The sequence below is a fragment of the Bos indicus x Bos taurus genome, chromosome 22, assembly GCF_003369695.1.
Source record: "Bos indicus x Bos taurus breed Angus x Brahman F1 hybrid chromosome 22, Bos_hybrid_MaternalHap_v2.0, whole genome shotgun sequence".
NCBI lineage: Eukaryota > Metazoa > Chordata > Mammalia > Artiodactyla > Bovidae > Bos > Bos indicus x Bos taurus.
Genome location: NC_040097.1, coordinates 24,841,819 through 24,859,006, shown reverse-complemented (window position 1 = coordinate 24,859,006; position 17,188 = coordinate 24,841,819). Strand labels below are relative to the sequence as shown.

Sequence of the window (17,188 nt, the reverse complement as noted above, 5' to 3'; positions counted from 1 at the left end):
TTCTTCTCTTTCTTTCCCCCCCTCCCCTTTCTTCTTTAATCTTCTTGGGTTCCCTAGTGGTTGAAGTTTGGGAGAGGCTCACTGAACTCCCTGTGGGAAATAGTCTATTCTTAAAACTTTCTACTCTATAGTCTCTGTATTGATTGTTGTCTTTCAAGCATAATCGTAATCTTCAAAGTATAACCAATACCATAGAAGCCAGTTTAAATCCATACTCTCTGACTCCAAGCTACAGTTGTAAGAAACATTAAGTTGGGCTTTATCACCATAGGTTACAACTCTGAGTTCCCTGTGTACCTGTTAAGCATCCTGGTCTGTGTTCCTGACAGTACTCTCAGGAAGAAGCTGTGTAGCTAATAGGGTTAGATTTGTTTGGTATTAATTTTGCCGAGTTCATTGCTCAACTGAACTTTCCTCTGATCAAGAGAGTATCCTTCTCAAACTCAGAAAATGTTAACTTTAAAGAGATTTGCTCTTGGGAAGTCTCTCCAGCTTCCAGCTTTATGCTCAGAGATTTTGCAGCTACCCCTTCACCCTACCCATTTCACCACCACCATCAACAAAATAATAACCTACATTGATAACCTCTTTTTATGCATCAGGGCACCTCCTTGAGCACTTCAGCTATGTTACCTGTCACCGTTCCTTCTTACAACTATCGTGTAAATAGTGAGGTTAGTACCCTCATTATCTCCACTTATACACCCGACACTCAGGCAGAGAGAGGTTTAGTAATTCACACACAGCCAGGAAGTAGTAGAGCACAGATTTGAACCCTGGGTGTCCTTAGGAACAGTTTAACTTCTGACTTAAACCTTTTTGTTGTGTTTTTTTTTTTTTTTTATTTTGTGGGATACCTCATCGTCTTAATGTATGCCATTCAGTTTGGATGCTACTGGGTACATGTTACCTTTTAAATACAAGTTAATTCCAGTTTTAAAAAATAAAAAAGTTAGTTTCTTGTTTCCACTGGCCACATTTCAAGGGGTCAGGAAAGCCTCGTTTTTGACTAGCGGCTGCTGTATTGGATAGTATAGATACCGAGCATTTCCTGTGTCACAGGAAGTACTCTGGGGCAACACTGTTCTATGGTATTCACACACTAGTTCAAAGAATAGTGCCAACTTGGCGGAGAAGCAGGCAGCTACAGGTTGTTCATGAGTAGATGTTTTTGGGCCGAGACCCAGAAGTTCCAGATTCAGTGAATCCAGGGCAGGCCCTAGAAATGAATACATAAAAAAAAAGCTACCCAGGTGATCCTTCCACCTCACCAGATCTTACAACTGGTGACTAGTCAGCAGATTAGCCTGTCTTAGAAAATTACATGTGCCACCAGGCTGCAGCAGAGAGCTCCTCATTCCACTGCTTGTATATAGAAAAGCACTTCTCCAAAGCTACAGTAACTGATGACCTACCTGTAAATAAAACGTAATAAAATGTGCATAAATGTGGAACCCTCTGATCTTCCCTCCCTAGTTAAATGTTGAAACAGAAAGTCAGTGTGTAATTTCAAAGTCCTCTTCATGTCTCTTTTAAGCTGAAAGCATTCTCAACTCAAAATATGCTAATGGCTTTTTAAAATATTCATTTAGATAAACTGCCAGATTTTTACATTTTCTAACTTTGCTATAATCAGGGTGAAAAACTTACACACCCAGCCACCTCTTGCAGCCTTCTCAAAGACACGTTAAATTCCATTTCTTTGTGTTCTTATTCGTTCATTCAACACACATTTTTGGAGCACACGCAATGAAACAGGCCATGTTTTATTTACACTCTGGACGTGCAATCAGGAATCCTTGTGGAGTTGGTTCTAGTGTTGTACGTGTGAGCATGTGCTGTGCCTCTCCTGCAGTGGGGTATGGGGGAGAGGGAGAAAAAACTCCCAATCAGTGAGTAAGCTGTATCCCATGTAGGATGGTGATAAATGCTGAGATCAATAATAAAGCAGGTAGGGGGGATTGTGAATGCTGGAGGAGATATTGCAGTATTTAATAAGGGGTCAGAGAGTGTCTCACTGAAAAGTTGATGGTTATTGATGTCTTTGCCTAAGTGAAATATGTGTTTTCCTTAAAGCTTTCCCTAGTAGCCTCTGCTTCAAGAATAGCTGTTATTCGCATATCCCATAAAGGGAAATTCGGGGGTTATCTGAATGGTTCTCAATTTTCCATCTAGTCATTGCCATGGCAACTCTTTCAGTACAATCCCTGACTGAGCTTGACATCCCTTCCCTGGTGCTTTGGCAGATGCCTTCACATGGTGAATCCAGCTCGGTCTTGCCATGGTGACAAGACTGTAGTTTGTCGTGCTTCCAGCCAGCCTTGGGACTACAGTAGAGGGGAGGAGGTTAGTGAGCAGACCTGTGACTCCAGGCAATTTAAAAAAGCCTTCTTAAGAGCCAGAGACTTTTGAAATGTGCAATTAAAAATTGTATGTGTTCCCAGAGACCTTTTTAAAAAGACCTTTTAGATGTAGCTAACCAAAAATAACTTGCCTTCCTGTGTGCCAGCCTCCTAGTGCAGGGGTATATGGAGACATGGAGATTCTTTTCTCCTTTTTTTAGATAGCATTTTTGGTAGTAAAGTAATAGGGCATATGGGGAAGCTGTGTCAAGGGCAGGAGACAGGAAGTATAATAGGAGAGCTGAAAGAGTCTGAGCCCAGAATGATGTTCACTACTTTGGAATAATCAGGAAAATTCAATTGAGCTTCTCAATTACAGAGAAAGGCCCAAACTCAAAATAAAATATTGGGTTTGTGTATAAAATGTTGTTTGTGAATGTTATCAAGAGAATTCACTAAATGTTTAGAAGCTATTTAGCTGTATATGTGTTAATTTATTTTTAATGAGACAACTGATTTTGGACATACCTAGGCTATTTCACAAATTGTTAAATGATGCAAATGGACAGGAAAAATCAGTTGAATTTAGAATTCAATTCAAAATAGTGACTCCTTTTAATTTTTAAAATAGCGATGCTCTGTTTATTTATTTATTTATTTTTGGTTGTGCTGGATCTTCATTGATGTGCATGGGCTTTCTCGCGTTGCATCGAGCGGGGGCCTGCTCTCTAGTTGCGATTTGTGGGCTCCTTATTGTGGTGGTGTCTCCTGTCCTGGAGCACGGGCTCTAGGTTGTTCAGGCTTCAGTGATTTGTTGCATGGTCTCAGCCGTTGTGGTGCACAGGCTTAGTTGTGCTGGGGCGTGTACAATCTTCTCAGACACCCGGGCATGCGGGATGAACCCAGGCCCCTGCACTGGAAGGTGAAGTCTTAGAGAGTGTGTATTAGTCACTCAGTTGTTTCTGGCTCTTGGTGACCCTGTGGACTGTAGTCCACCAGGCTCCTCCATCCATGGGATTCCCCATGACAAGAATACTGGAGTGGGTTGTCATTTCCTTCTCCAGGGGATCTTCCCGACCCAGGGATTGAACCCGGGTCTCCTGCATTGCAGGCAGACTCTTTACCAACTGAGCCACAGGGAAGACCTCCTAACCAGTGGACAAACAGGGAAGTCCCATGATTCTCCATTTTTTATTTATATGAGTTATTCTTTGTGACCATACTATGTCTCCTGGTATCATCTGTTTATTTTCAGAATGAGTTTTCTCTTTGAAAAGTTATTGTGTAATTGACTCTACAAATGGGAGCCAAACTCAAAACAATACACTGGAAGCCATAGTAGAAAATATAATCTGTAACAAAACAAAAGACACAAAGCAAAGACCCACTCCATTTTTTTTTTTGAAGGGCCTCATAGCAGATCAGTTGCTATCAAACTACATGAAACAAGACCAAGGATCTGTGTCAGACAGTGGACACCAATGTCATCCTTCTGTTATATTTTCTTTTGATCTTTGTGCTGACACACAGTGAACCCTAGCCCCCTCCTTACACTAAAGGGTCTGGGAATTCCCTTATAACTGAAATCAAGAAGGGCTTTATTGAAACACCTCTGTGCCCCCATGCCCCAGCACAGGAGTTTGGAGAGAGATCTCTAACTTGTATCATTTCTTATTTACTTCATCTTTTCACTCATGGTGACCTTCCTTCCACATCTTGTTTTGATGCAGGCAAACCCTTTTTTACACGAAACCCTTCAGAGTTGAAAGGCAAATTCATTCACACAAAGCTGCGGAAAAGCAGTCGTGGCTTTGGCTTCACAGTTGTTGGAGGGGATGAACCTGACGAGTTTCTACAAATCAAGAGCTTGGTCCTAGATGGTCCTGCCGCCCTGGATGGCAAGATGGAAACAGGTATGAGACACCACATGGTCCTCTGTGGTCAGGACCAGACAACACCATGATTTCTTGAGCTTGTCATTGTCCTTTAAAAACTTGGCGAATGAGCAAGCTTACTGTACTACGTAAATGTGTTCCCTGGTATAGATGAAAACCTTTGAAGCTGCTTTAACATTTTCCCTTTTGGGTAACTGTTAGGGTGCTGATGAGTATAGTAAAGGAGTAATTTACTAAAAATGCAGATCCATTTGAATGAATGAATTCTCAACTTGGTATTCTGCAGTGATTTTTTTTTTTTTTTTTTTTTAACGAAAAAGCTCAAATGTTCTTTCAATGATCATTATACTCCCATTAGCAGGGAAGCCGGTAAATGCTACAAGAATGCCTTATTAGCATAAACAAAGTAGTAGCAGCTGTCTTTTCGTGCCTTGCAGTATCACCCCCTAATCCAATTTCAGTTCAACTTCTTATTGGTAGGATTTTATAGTATAAAATCGATAGACTTTCCTGGGCAGTGTTCTTAATCCCCAACTCTTTTGCAGGAGACGTAATTGTGAGCGTGAATGACACCTGTGTTTTGGGACACACGCATGCACAAGTTGTGAAAATCTTCCAGTCCATTCCCATCGGTGCCAGCGTGGACCTTGAACTCTGCCGAGGTTATCCACTACCCTTTGACCCAGATGACCCCAACACGAGTTTAGTGACTTCGGTGGCCATTCTGGATAAAGAACCAATTATTGTGAATGGGCAAGAGACCTATGACTCGCCAGCTAGTCACAGTAGTAAAACAGGCAAAGTCAGCAGTATGAAGGATGCCAGGCCAAGCAGCCCTGCGGATGTGGCTTCAAATGGTTCCCATGGTTACCCCACTGACACTGTCTCTTTGGCTTCCTCCATAGCCACTCAGCCAGAACTCATAACTGTTCATATAGTGAAAGGGCCAATGGGTTTTGGTTTTACTATCGCGGACAGTCCTGGGGGTGGCGGCCAAAGAGTGAAACAGATTGTTGACAGTCCAAGGTGCCGAGGCCTGAAAGAAGGGGATCTTATAGTGGAAGTTAATAAGAAGAATGTGCAGGCCCTAACTCACAACCAAGTCGTGGACATGCTCATCGAATGTCCAAAGGGAAGTGAGGTCACATTATTGGTGCAACGAGGAGGTATGTAGATTTATTTTGTTTCATTTTTTTAAAACCTTACATCCATTGTTATATATACTGCTTATCAGGTGGCTCTTTGGGGCTTTCTAAATGTCTACTCCTTTAAGATCATTTTTATTTAAATACTGGGAAATGCATTCAAAATGCCTTCTGATTTCTCCAAATGCTAGCCTCTTTAGACTAAAGGTTATGTTTATACATTATGTGTTTATACAAAGGGCATGCACATGGGGTAATACTGTTGCTGAGAGTGGGATCCAGCTGCTCGAGACTCAAAAGCCAATAAAAATGCAAGGCTGGTGGAAAGGAAAATTTGCTTTGTTTTGGAGGCGGGCAAGCTGAGGGAGGGTGGACTCAAGTCCAGAGGCCGAGTCCCACCTGCCCCTCCCCCACTGACATTCAGTGGGCCAGAACTTTTATAGCAGGAGGAGGAGGTGTATAGGCAGAGAGAAGAGGCTACATGTGGAAATAGCACTGTCGTCTTAAAATTGGTCATGCAGCGGTCTGATCAGTGTCATCTTGATTGTTTCAAAGGCAGTTAGTTTTCAGTTCCAGGGTCAGTTTATTCCCGTTTTTTTGAGGCCGGTTCTCAGAATTGTGGCAGCCTATGTCATGGCTACATTCTGATCATCAGGTAGTTAGCTTATTCCATCTGATGAGGGTTTCAGTGTTTATAAAACAGCTCAAAGGATATGGCTCCAAATGCTATTTGTAGCCATTGAGGAAGACCTCAAGGTCCCTGATTTTGCTTAGTGACTAAACTAATATTTTTGGTTCTGTTTGATTGTTTTCATTTGCTTCTGCATTTTCTCACTTCTCCAATTAAACTTAATCTTTGACTAAAGTTTTTCTATGGACAAAAGACAGGTGGAAGACCTGGAGGGAAAGAACCATAGTATCCTGCTCTGTTTCAATTTCCTTTAAACGTAAATCAAACTGTGCCTTTTAAAACCCGTTAAGATTTGAAAACCTTTATCCTGTAAGTCTCCTGAACCTGGTCTGCACAGCGTGCATGTGAAATGTAGCTCTTGTCCACTCTTCCAGCCTCATCTCACACTCCTCTCCCTTCCTCAGTGTGCTTGGCCACCTGGCTTCTCTGTGATGCCTTCAGTTCTCTAAGCCCTTCTGTGTCAGGGCCTTTGCACTTTCTGTTTCCATTGCTTGGAAAACTTTTCCCCAACTCTTCACTTGGCTGGCTCAGTCTCACTCAAGTCTCCTCCTGAGAGAGGGATTCTCTGATTATTTCTCTAAAGTAGCCCCCAGCAATCCTGTGTAATCCCTGTTGCATCACTCCATTTCTTGTTAGCTTTTATCATAGTCATTATTATCGCAAGCCGTTGTTTTGTACATTTTCTTATTTTTCTTTGTTGCTTTCCCTTTTTCATTAGAATCTAATATCCTTAAAGCCAGGGCCCATGTCTGCATGTTGACAGTTGTCCCTGGCATTTAACATAGTACCTGACTCCTGCTAGGTGTTCATGCATGAACAGATAATAAATGAATGGACACGTGATTATTATTTCCCTTGGTGGGAGCAACAGTTCCATGAATCATATTAAAAACATCTCAGCATACCCACATTTTGATGAAGTGGTTAAGAATCTCAGAGAAGTGAGGTATTCGAAATAAATCTTGAGACAGTTGACTTTCTTCTTTTTCCCCTGTCAGCACCCCCATCCCCCCACCCCTGTCCCACCAGAACTTCCAGGACCTCACACTGAGAAATATTTCCTGGGTCAGTGTTTGTGGCCAATCTTGACTGATTACCCCCCACAATGGGCAGGAGATTGGTAGTTCCCCTGACTCTTGCCAACATGATGTGTTTATGCACAGAGTATTCTGACCCTCTGAAAAAAGATCAGGACCAGACTTCTACTTTCTCTCTGTTTCACTGAGATGGAAAAGCTTGTGTATGTTGCAACAGCGATGATCTTGGGCTCTCATGAAACTGTGTGTTCTGTGATCAAAATGATTGGGGTTGTTGGAAGGGAATCCAGAATTCAGAACTGTCTTTGTGAATCACAGTGCTCAGTTCACCATTCTTAAACAGGTATAAAAGCCATTTGCACATTTTTTCAAAGAGTTATTTCTACCAATAATATTTTGAAGTGTCTTCTTGTACCCAGATCACTTGATTTCACAGATGTGTTTTAAACAGTGACCAAAATGTAACAGGAAGTGACCTGAGGTTAAGGATGAGGAGGGGGAGAGGGTGGAGGATGGTAGTACCTGGCACTCAAAAGCAGGAGAGCAGTTTACAAAGTGCTTTTCAAACCTACATGCGCCTCTCAGGCCATGTTTACCATGTCCCTGAAAAGGTAGGCAGGTACCAACCAAGAGCAGGATTGAGAAGTTCACCTGGATTCTTGGGTTTCCAGTCCAGTATTCTGCTTTACTTAACTCTGAATACCACTGATTTTTGCATATTTGCTGGTTTTAGTGGCCAGCAAGTTGGAAACTTGTAAATAGTTTTTGGTACATTAGGGCATCTCTGATTCAGCCACTGCTCATTTGACATTACAAATCACACTGTTCTCCTTCTTCATTTATTTGCCCCTCCATTTCTTTTGTCATTTCGTTCAGTTTTTCTTTTCCATTCAATTTAATTTTGAAGGGACGAAAAACAAAGTATCATTGTAATCTACTAAACCACGATGGTTAATGGAACCATTTTGTAATGAATCTGCCCAAGCCAGCAAACAACTCATTATAAAAACATATCCCTAGCTGATTCACTTTGTTGTACAGCAGAAACTAACACAACATTGTAAAGCAATTATACTCCAATAATAAAATTAAAAAGTTTTTTTAAAGAGTGTACAGGGAAGCATATTAAAGAATCTTAACCACAGCGAAATACAATGGAAATGATCAGACTATTCATCAATAAAGTATGGGTTAAAAATAAAATACCCTTGATTTCAAATATGTTTATTTTCTCACTTAATTCCTCAGACCGTCTTTCAGTTAATGCCATTACCTTATAACATTAAATTAACAAGAGAAGCTCCAGAATACATTACCACATTAGTCAAGATCTGCATAGTTTATTCCAGAACCTGAGTAATTTAAAATCACTGTAACATCAGCAGTCTTTAAAATATGCTATATGCTTTGCGTTTGATTTATGTATCGGATAGAACGTTTGTACATCCTCCCGTGGCAAGCCAGCACCAGCTACTATTAATCTTTCTAGAAAGCATAGAAATATATTTGTTTCTGCCATATATCAGTTATTTGAATCAGGGCTGGCATTTTAATCATTCTTCTTGTATGATGGGAGTGTAAATGAGAAGGTTTGATGATCAATAAGGATAGCAGCTAGGTTAAATGAGAAAGCAAATGGCCACTTCACTGATTCTTTCTAATGAATCTCATTTGTGTCTTAATTCCTGGTAAGCAGATTGATAAACTCATTAAGTCCACACTTGGCTTGATTCTCAGGATTTTATATCTCAAGGATGGTACTTTCTGTGCTTTAAAGAAGTTGTCTTTCTACTTTGGGGCAAAACTTAGCTACATTTGCATTTTGGTTTTCACTCTTAGTCTCCTAAACTCATTTTTTATTTTTGTTCTGGTTGAGATCAGGTGTGTTTTGTTTTTCTTTCCATCTCCCTCCTGCCAACCTGAAAATAAGCAGAGGTTGAAATATTGTTTGTAAATTTCTGGAGACAGTTCTCTGGGTCAGGCTTGGGCTTGCTGGGGGTGTCCATCCATAGCTTGTCAGTTGGGATCGTTACTGATTTGTTTATAGGTGTCTTCTCCGTAAACAAGGCCGTGTCTGTGGCCAGCAGTCAAGCTCTATAAAGGGCAGCCCCTTCTTCCTTAGCCTGGCTTCCCATCGTCCCATGGCCAGTCCATTCCTCCTTCTCCCTCTGCTGTCCAGTCAGGAGAATGCCTTTTATTTTTCTTAATTTTTCACAGAGCATTTGCATTCAGAAGACCCATCACCTGACACCAGTGTGAGTCTAGAGTCTTTTTTATGTTTGGAAAATGGTGCTACAAGGTTATTACTATTGTTTTGAATAATTTTTTTTAATTTACAAAAGATGAAGAATTTGTTTCATAAAGGTTTTTTACTTTTAAAAAGGGATTATACTATATGTAGCATAACTACCTGTGCCCCCTGTGTATTTTGTGTATTTGGCTAATTTCTACCTAGTAGGAAGTGCGATGCTTTTGAAGATACCATTGGGGGTGGAGTCAGAATACTCTTGTTTCAAGAGACAACTTGGAATATTTTTTGAAAGAGAAGAATGTGTGTTTTACTTGGACAGAATATGTGTATTGAAAAAGCTGAACTGAGGACTTCCCTGGTGGTCCAGTGGTTAAGACTCTGAGTTCCCAATGAAGAGGCCTGACTTCATTCCCTGGTCAGGGAACTAGATCCCACATGCCACAACTAAGATTCAGCGTGGCCAAATTAAAAAAAAAAGAAAGTACATACCATTTTGTGTTTGTTGTTGTTCGGTCACTAGGTCATGTCCGACTCTTTGCAACCCCATGGACTGTAGCGTGCCAGGCCTCTCTGTCCTGTACTATCTGCTGGAGTTGGCTCAAACCCCTGGCCATTGAGTTCTTGATGCCATCCAACCATCTCACCCTCTGTCGCCCTCTTCTCCTCCTGCCCTCAGACCTTCACAGCATCAGGGCCTTTTCAACGAGTCAGCTCTTTGCATCAAGTGGCCAAAGTATTGGAACTTCAGCTTTGGCATCAGTGCTTCCTATGAATATTCAGAGTTAATGTCCTTTAAAATTGACTGGTTTGACCTCCTTGCAATCCAAGGGACTCTCAGGAATCTTCTCTAGCACCACAGTTAGAAAACATCAGTTCTTTGGTGCTCAGCCTTCTTTATGGTCCAACTCTCACATCTATCCATGACTACTGAAAAAACCATAGCTTTGACTGTAATGGACCTTTGTTGACTAAGTGACATCTTTGATTTTTATGCACTAAGTTTGCTACAGCTTCTCTTCCAAGGAGTAAGCGTGTTTTAATCATCTTGTTTTAAGTGTTATTTAAAAGAAAAAGCTAAACTAGGGTTCCAGGAGTCTGCCTCTAGTTCAACCTCTGCCTGTAACTCCTCTATAACTCTGACTGGGTTACAACTCCTGCCCTGAGACTCATTTCTTTATCTTAAAAAAAAAAAGGAAAGAAAAGAATATTTTGAACTAGATCATCTTTAGGATAACCGCTCTAATTTTATGCCAGTACTTTCATTGACGTGTAGAGGAAAGAAAGATTTGAGAGTCGGATGATGCAAGTTTAAATTCCAACTCCTGCCTTTATTCCCTTTGTGACTTTAGGCAAGTCATCTGAAAAAAGTAGCACTTGCGCCAGTTCCGGACCTAGAAGCAGTCACGTGATGAGTAGTGTGTTACTGATCTTATCTAGTATCAGAAGCCCCTGAGTGTGGTAGCTTACTTTTTCTCTTTTTAAAAAGAGTTTTATCCTTTATCTGCAGAATCTTAATCTGAGTACACGATGTGCAGGCACCTGTGTTTTTTTTTTAGAAGCTCTACCAGCAATTCTGATATAAAATCAGAATTGGAATCAGTCTTAGGCTCCTGCCCTCCTGATTCCTTCTCATTTAGATTCTGTGACATATAAATGGAAGTTAAATAAGTTTATAAAGTTTAACAGTTGTTTTCATTTCTAAGTAATATTCTTCTTCTAAAGTCTACTTTCTAAGCAACAGATTTCTCCATCTTTGCTAAGGTGCATTGCAGCTCCCAAATTTGATATTTTTCTACTTTAGAGGAGGTTAGAAAGGAGGACTTGGTCTCAGAGATGCTTCTTTTGAGCTTATCCCCCGAGTGGCTTTAGCTGATCAAAACGGAATTAGAAGTGATGCTTTGTTTACTGAGTGCTCTTGTCAGGACACTGAGTAATTTTAGGATCTGAATGTAAAGTAATGAAATGCTAGGATTCCTGGAGGGCAAGACTCTATCCAACTTGTACTTTTGTATCTCTGGACATCATGGGGAACCTTGTATGTAGTAAGGTCTCAGTTAAATACCAACTGGATAAATTTAACTTCCTCTGCAAGTCACATTAGAAAATTAATTTCTTAGCTTCACAGTCACTCTTCATAACTTCTGAAACATAAGAGAGAGATGTTAAAAGACAATAAATTAGATATAAAAATGGTGGTAGTGATAGTAATGATCGTGTTAAAAACATTATTGGTTATACTATGTACCAGAATTGTTACCGTGGTACAAGCGATACATACACACTTAAATAAACCTCTTAGCATCCCGTTGTCACGACCATAGTGGAAGCATCCATTTGGAGTGTGATTCTGAACAGGGCTCTGTGGGAAATGAAGGCAGTGATTGGTAGGGGGAAAAAAAGGAATTGCTTTTGCTGTAGGTGTTGCGACTCCACAGTTAAAATTGCTTAGTATATAAAGCAAAAGGGAAATTTCTGGTTTAGTTGGTATGTATAAGACACTCCCTTGCTTAAAGCTTCTGTAATAAAAACACTAAACGCTTCCACAGTGTGCCAGGCTGACTTGGTTCTAAACATTTTACATGTCTAGCCCTCTGAAGTGATTAAAACCTGGTTGTTGTTTAGTCGCTAAGTAGTGTCTAACTCTTGTGACCACATGGACTGTAGCGCATCAGGCTCCTCTGCCCATGGGATTTTCCAGGTAAGAATACTGGAGTGGGTTGCCATTTCCTTCTCCAGAGGATCTTCCTGACTCAGGGATCGAACATGCATCTCCTGCATTGGCAGGCGGATTCTTGACTGCTGAGCCACCAGGGGAGCCTGATTAAAACCTTATCTCCCCTTTAACGATTTTTTAAATAGGAAATCATTTACATTTTTATTTGTTTATCTTTGAGGTCTTTATTGAATTTGTTGCAATATTGCTTCTGTTTTATGTTTTGTTTTTTTGGCCCCAAGGCATGTGGAATCTTAGTTCCCTGACCAGGGATCAAACCTACACCCCAAGAATTGGAAGGCAGAGTCTTAACCACTGGAGCAGCAGGGAAGTCTCTACCTCCACTTAAGAGGAGAGGATCCTGAGGCCCAGAGAAGCTCACTGATTTACCCGGAATCACACAGCTGAATTTGAACCCAGCGATTCTACTTCCAAAGACAAATGTCTTACCCACTATGTTAAGCAGCCTCCTGGCTTTTAGATGAGAAGCTCCAATACCGTAACTGTTGAGCAGTACGCCTTATACATAAAGGAATGAATGAGGTCTGAAGTCCGTGGCAAATTAATGCAACTTAATTTTCATACAAATTAATGATGATATTTAGTTGATTAAATCGTCATCGATCCACATAGGGAAAGCAATATCTAATCTCATCATCCAAGCACATGATTAGCATTAGCTCTTCTTTGTGTGTGTTTTTCCTCTGTCTGAAACGATGTAGAACCATCATAATTAGAACTGCAGTGAGCTGTGCCCTGCCTCAGAGTTAAACCCCAGTTATCTGGCGCCTCTGTTCTCTTTGCCCTCTGGTCACGGACTGGAGAATGAATTGCAAATTGCACCACTTAAGGTTTGACTGCCAGAATCTCTTCAGTTGAGCTGCTGGGCCTCGGAAAGGAAAATTCAGGTTGCTGGCTGAGTGATACCCTAATAGAGGTGGAGAGTCCTGTGTATTCACATCAGCACAACCCATCCCGTCCCCCTCCTCTGTCCTGTCATCCTCCCCTGTCTTCCCCGGCCTCTGCTATCCATCATGTGGCACCTGGCCTTGCCGTGGCCTTGCAACAGGTCTCGAAGCTTCCTGTAGTCCATTCTCCAGCTAGAGTGATTTAAAGTCAATTGGCTCCAGTCACTGCTAGTGTCAGGATGACGTCCCATCATTCAGAGGAAACTCCAAAGTCCTGTGTCACAGCCGAGAGCTGCTGTTTTTTCTGTTTGTGTATTTCTTCTTGCAGAGAGCCACGGGGCTCTCTCCCTGCTGTCCTTCAGGCTTCTGCTCTGATTGCTACATAGCAAACAGTGTCCACCGCCATCATGCTCTGCCCTTTCCTCCGTGAGAGCAAAGACTGGGTCTCAATCACGATTGGATCCTCACCACCTAAAATTGTGCCTGGCACATTGTAGGTCTTCAGAAAATTCTCTATACTGAAAGAAAAATAGAAATTAATGTCAGGCCATTTGTTTTCATAAGTCCTCATCATCTTGGACAGAACTTTCTGGGATGAGCGCTTATCATTAGAGCTGGGAAGATGGGCAGCAGGAGATGGACCACCTCAGAAATCACAGAGCATGAAGGTGACCTAGCCTGACTTCCAACCCAGGCTTCTTGGCCTACAAAACCCATCCCTCTATCATGGGCTGTTCTAAATGGCAAGGGAAACATGGTAGAAATGAACTTATATACAAGATAGAAATAGACCCACAGACAGTAGATAACAAACTGATGGTTACCAAAGGGAAGGGATAAATTAGGAGTTTGGCATTAATAGATACACACTGCTATGTATATAATAGATAAACGACAAAGACCCACGGTATAGCATAGGAAATGTTTTATAATAACCTATAAGAGAAAAGAGTCTGAAAAATATTACACACACACATACACACACACACGTGTGTGTGTATGTGTGTGCTTAGTCACTCAGCCATGCCTGACTCTTATGTGACCCCATGGACTGTAGCCTGCTAGGCTCCTCTGTGGGATTTTCCAGGCAGGAATACTGGAGCAGGGTGCCATTTCCTACTCGAGGGGATCTTCCCGACCCAGGAATCGAACCCATATTTCTTGAGTCTCCTGCATTGGCAGGTGGATTCTTTACCACTGCGCTACCTGGGAAGCCTGTGTGTGTGTGTGTGTGTGTGTGTGTGTGTATGTAACTGAATCACTGTGCTATGTACCTAGAACTAACACAACATTGTAAATCAACTCTACTTCATGTAAATAAATAAATGACAAAGAAATACATTACATGACAGTGAATCATGGTCCAATTAAGCCTGTTCTCCAGGTCCAGTGCAGTTGTTACTATCCACATGTGGCTATTTAATTAAAGTTAAATACAATGGAAAATGTAGTCTGATGGACCACATTTCAAGAACTGAAGAGCCATATGTGGCCCATGGCTACCATATTGGACAGTGCAGTTTTAGAATCTTTGCATCCTCGTAGAAAATGCTGTTGGACAGTGTTGCTTTAGAGATTTTGATTATTTTGCCCTCAAAAGTGCTATGTTGATTATCCTTCATTTTACCTTTTCTCTTGTTTTTAATGCCTTTTAAAGCAGAAAAATATGAAATTGAAGGCAACTTCATGGTTAATGTACTTCTTTTATACAGATGATAATAATAATAGGTCCTATTTATTAAATTCTTTCCATGTGTAGGTACTGCTCTCAGCTGTCTACATGTGTTAACTGGATGTTAGGGGGTCACAAGGAATTGAGACTCAGAGAACATGAAACACTTGAAACATATTAGTGCTTGGGCGATCTGCTGTGTTCCAGTCCTGAGATAGCTTATCAGCTTTTAACCTGGCCACGAAGCATCTCATGTGTTATACTGGACTGCTGTTAAGGAGTTTAATTTACATTATTATATTATGTAAAGTATCTTTACCCCAAAAAGGGAAGAAACTTTAACACAAAAATTCACCTTAAATTCTTATATATAAAATAGTATATAATCTGCTGCATGAACTATCAGCAATTTACAGTTTGTCAGACCTCTACTTAAAAAAGGAAGGTGTAGATGTCATCTTGGTGTGTTTATCTGGTTTGGTATCTCAAACTAATTGACCTCCCCGCTTACCTGTGATGCTTGGTTTTTCTAGTAATTTTGAAAGTCAAGTCCTCTTATTAAATCCAGTGTGCTACCTAATAATTTCTTAGTGATTAAATGTAAACTTAATGCACCAAGTTATTTGCTTTTGTGCATTATTTATTATAAATGTATATGTGATTTATAATCTTCATTAAGGAGTGGTGACGTTGTCTCCCCTTTCTGGAAGAGTGTAGGAATTTCAAGTTAGAATTATTGCATTGGTCTGTGGGCTGTAGAGAAGGCAATGGCACCCCACTCCAGTACTCTTGCCTGGAAAATCGCATGGACAGAGGAGCCTGGAAGGCTGCAGTCCATGGGGTTGCTAAGATTTGGGCATGACAGAGTGACTTCACATTCACTTTTCACTTTCATGCATTGGAGAAGGAAATGGCAACCCACTCCAGTGTTCTTGCCTGGAGAATCCCAGGGACGGGGGAGCCTGGTGGGCTGCCGTCTATGGGGTCGCACAGAGTCGGACACGACTGAAGTGACTTAGCAGCAGCAGCAGCAGTGGGCTGTAGAATACTCATTCTACCTACAGGTCTGCATTTAAATGTAAAGAGGTTCTTTTGTTTTCCCTTTTGGGGGGGACAAATTCCTAAACATTGTGGGCCAGGCATTGTCTAGGTGCTGGGAATGAAACAGATCATCCACAAACCAAACAAGTTTACTGCAGATTTCATGACCCTTTTATTCTACAGGAAGGAGAAAAAGGGCAGAAATATTCAGATGAGCAAGAAAATATCATCCAGAGAGAAGTGCTGTGAGGAAACTGGATGAAGTGGTGTGGGAGTGACAGAGGAGTAGGGCTGCTTTCAATTAGGTGACAAGATTTGAGTGACCACAAGGAAGGAAACAGCATTCCAGGAACAAGGGACAGTTAATGCCAAGGCCCCAAGAAGGAACTAGAATGGGGGACAGTGTGGCTGAAGAAAGGTGAGCAAGGGGAGTGGTGATGAGCTTCAGAGACCAGCAACCAGGGTCTAGAATTTGGATTTTATTTTTTGTGTGATGTCTGGTTTTAAGAAATGCAAGGATGAGATCTCGTTAACATTTTAAACAATCCCTCTGGCATATTTGTTGAGAATATATTTTAGAGGAATTGATGTGGAAGGGGAGACCCAGTAGGGCCATTGTGGTGGTTGGAGAAGGGTGTTTGCAGTGTAAACTCTTGTGATGGCCATGGAGACAGAAGGAAGTTGGGGGTCGGGGGTGGTGTTTAAGGAGTGTTAAGGAGTGCTCAGGAGAGTTGACAGCACTGGGTAGGTTGACTCAAGATAAGGCTTGGCCAACTCTTGTCTCTGAAGGACCAGATGGTCTGTATTTTCACTTTGTGGGCCACATTCTCTGTTACCACTACTCTCCTCTGCCATTGTAGCAGATGACGTGAACACAAATGGATTGGTTGTGTTCCAAGAAAACATTATTTGGTCCTGGGGCTACAGTTTGCTGAGCCCTGCTGAAGAAGGAAAGGAAAGGAGAGGAACCAGGAATGACCCCCAAGTTTCTTGCTGGGGCAGGTAGATAGACAGAGGGACCATTTGTTGAGATGTGTGTACTGAGGTAGGAGTGGATGGGCCTTGAACTCAGGCATCAAGGGTGCCTTCTCAGACATGGTAACTGTGAAATGCCCATCTGACATCCAAGTGGAGCAGAAACACAGGCAGTTGTCTGGGACCTGGAGTTCATTACTGGCAAGTTAGGACAGGCGAGATAAACACTTAGGAGCCATTATCTTAGTAAGTTTGCTGCATACCACAAGCCATGGCCTGTTACTAGGTCCTGAAACTACTGTACTGGGCTATGACCAGTGTTTTTCTCAAAAGCAAAATAAAATAGAAACAGTAATAATATGTCTTCCTCAGTAAAGATAAGCACATGTTCATGAAACTTTGACTTATATGTGTGCATACACATATACACTCACATATGAACACATGTATGTATGTGTGTGTCAATCTGTTACCAAGTGCATTTCTCACTGTGGACTATGTTCACTACCATTTGTCAA

At 41.4% G+C, this 17,188-nt stretch overlaps 1 protein-coding gene across 23 annotated transcripts in view; it reads left to right on the top strand.

Annotated features, from left to right (window-relative positions):
• The window catches only part of MAGI1 (membrane associated guanylate kinase, WW and PDZ domain containing 1), a 639,211-nt gene that overhangs the window by 554,734 nt on the left and 67,289 nt on the right, over positions 1-17,188 (top strand). For all 23 annotated transcript variants that reach the window (XM_027523585.1, XM_027523581.1, XM_027523580.1 and 20 more), the window contains 2 exons: positions 4,073-4,255; positions 4,783-5,403. In XM_027523585.1, coding sequence (XP_027379386.1) covers positions 4,073-4,255; positions 4,783-5,403 — 804 coding nt within the window. The remainder of the gene's footprint in view (positions 1-4,072; positions 4,256-4,782; positions 5,404-17,188) is intronic.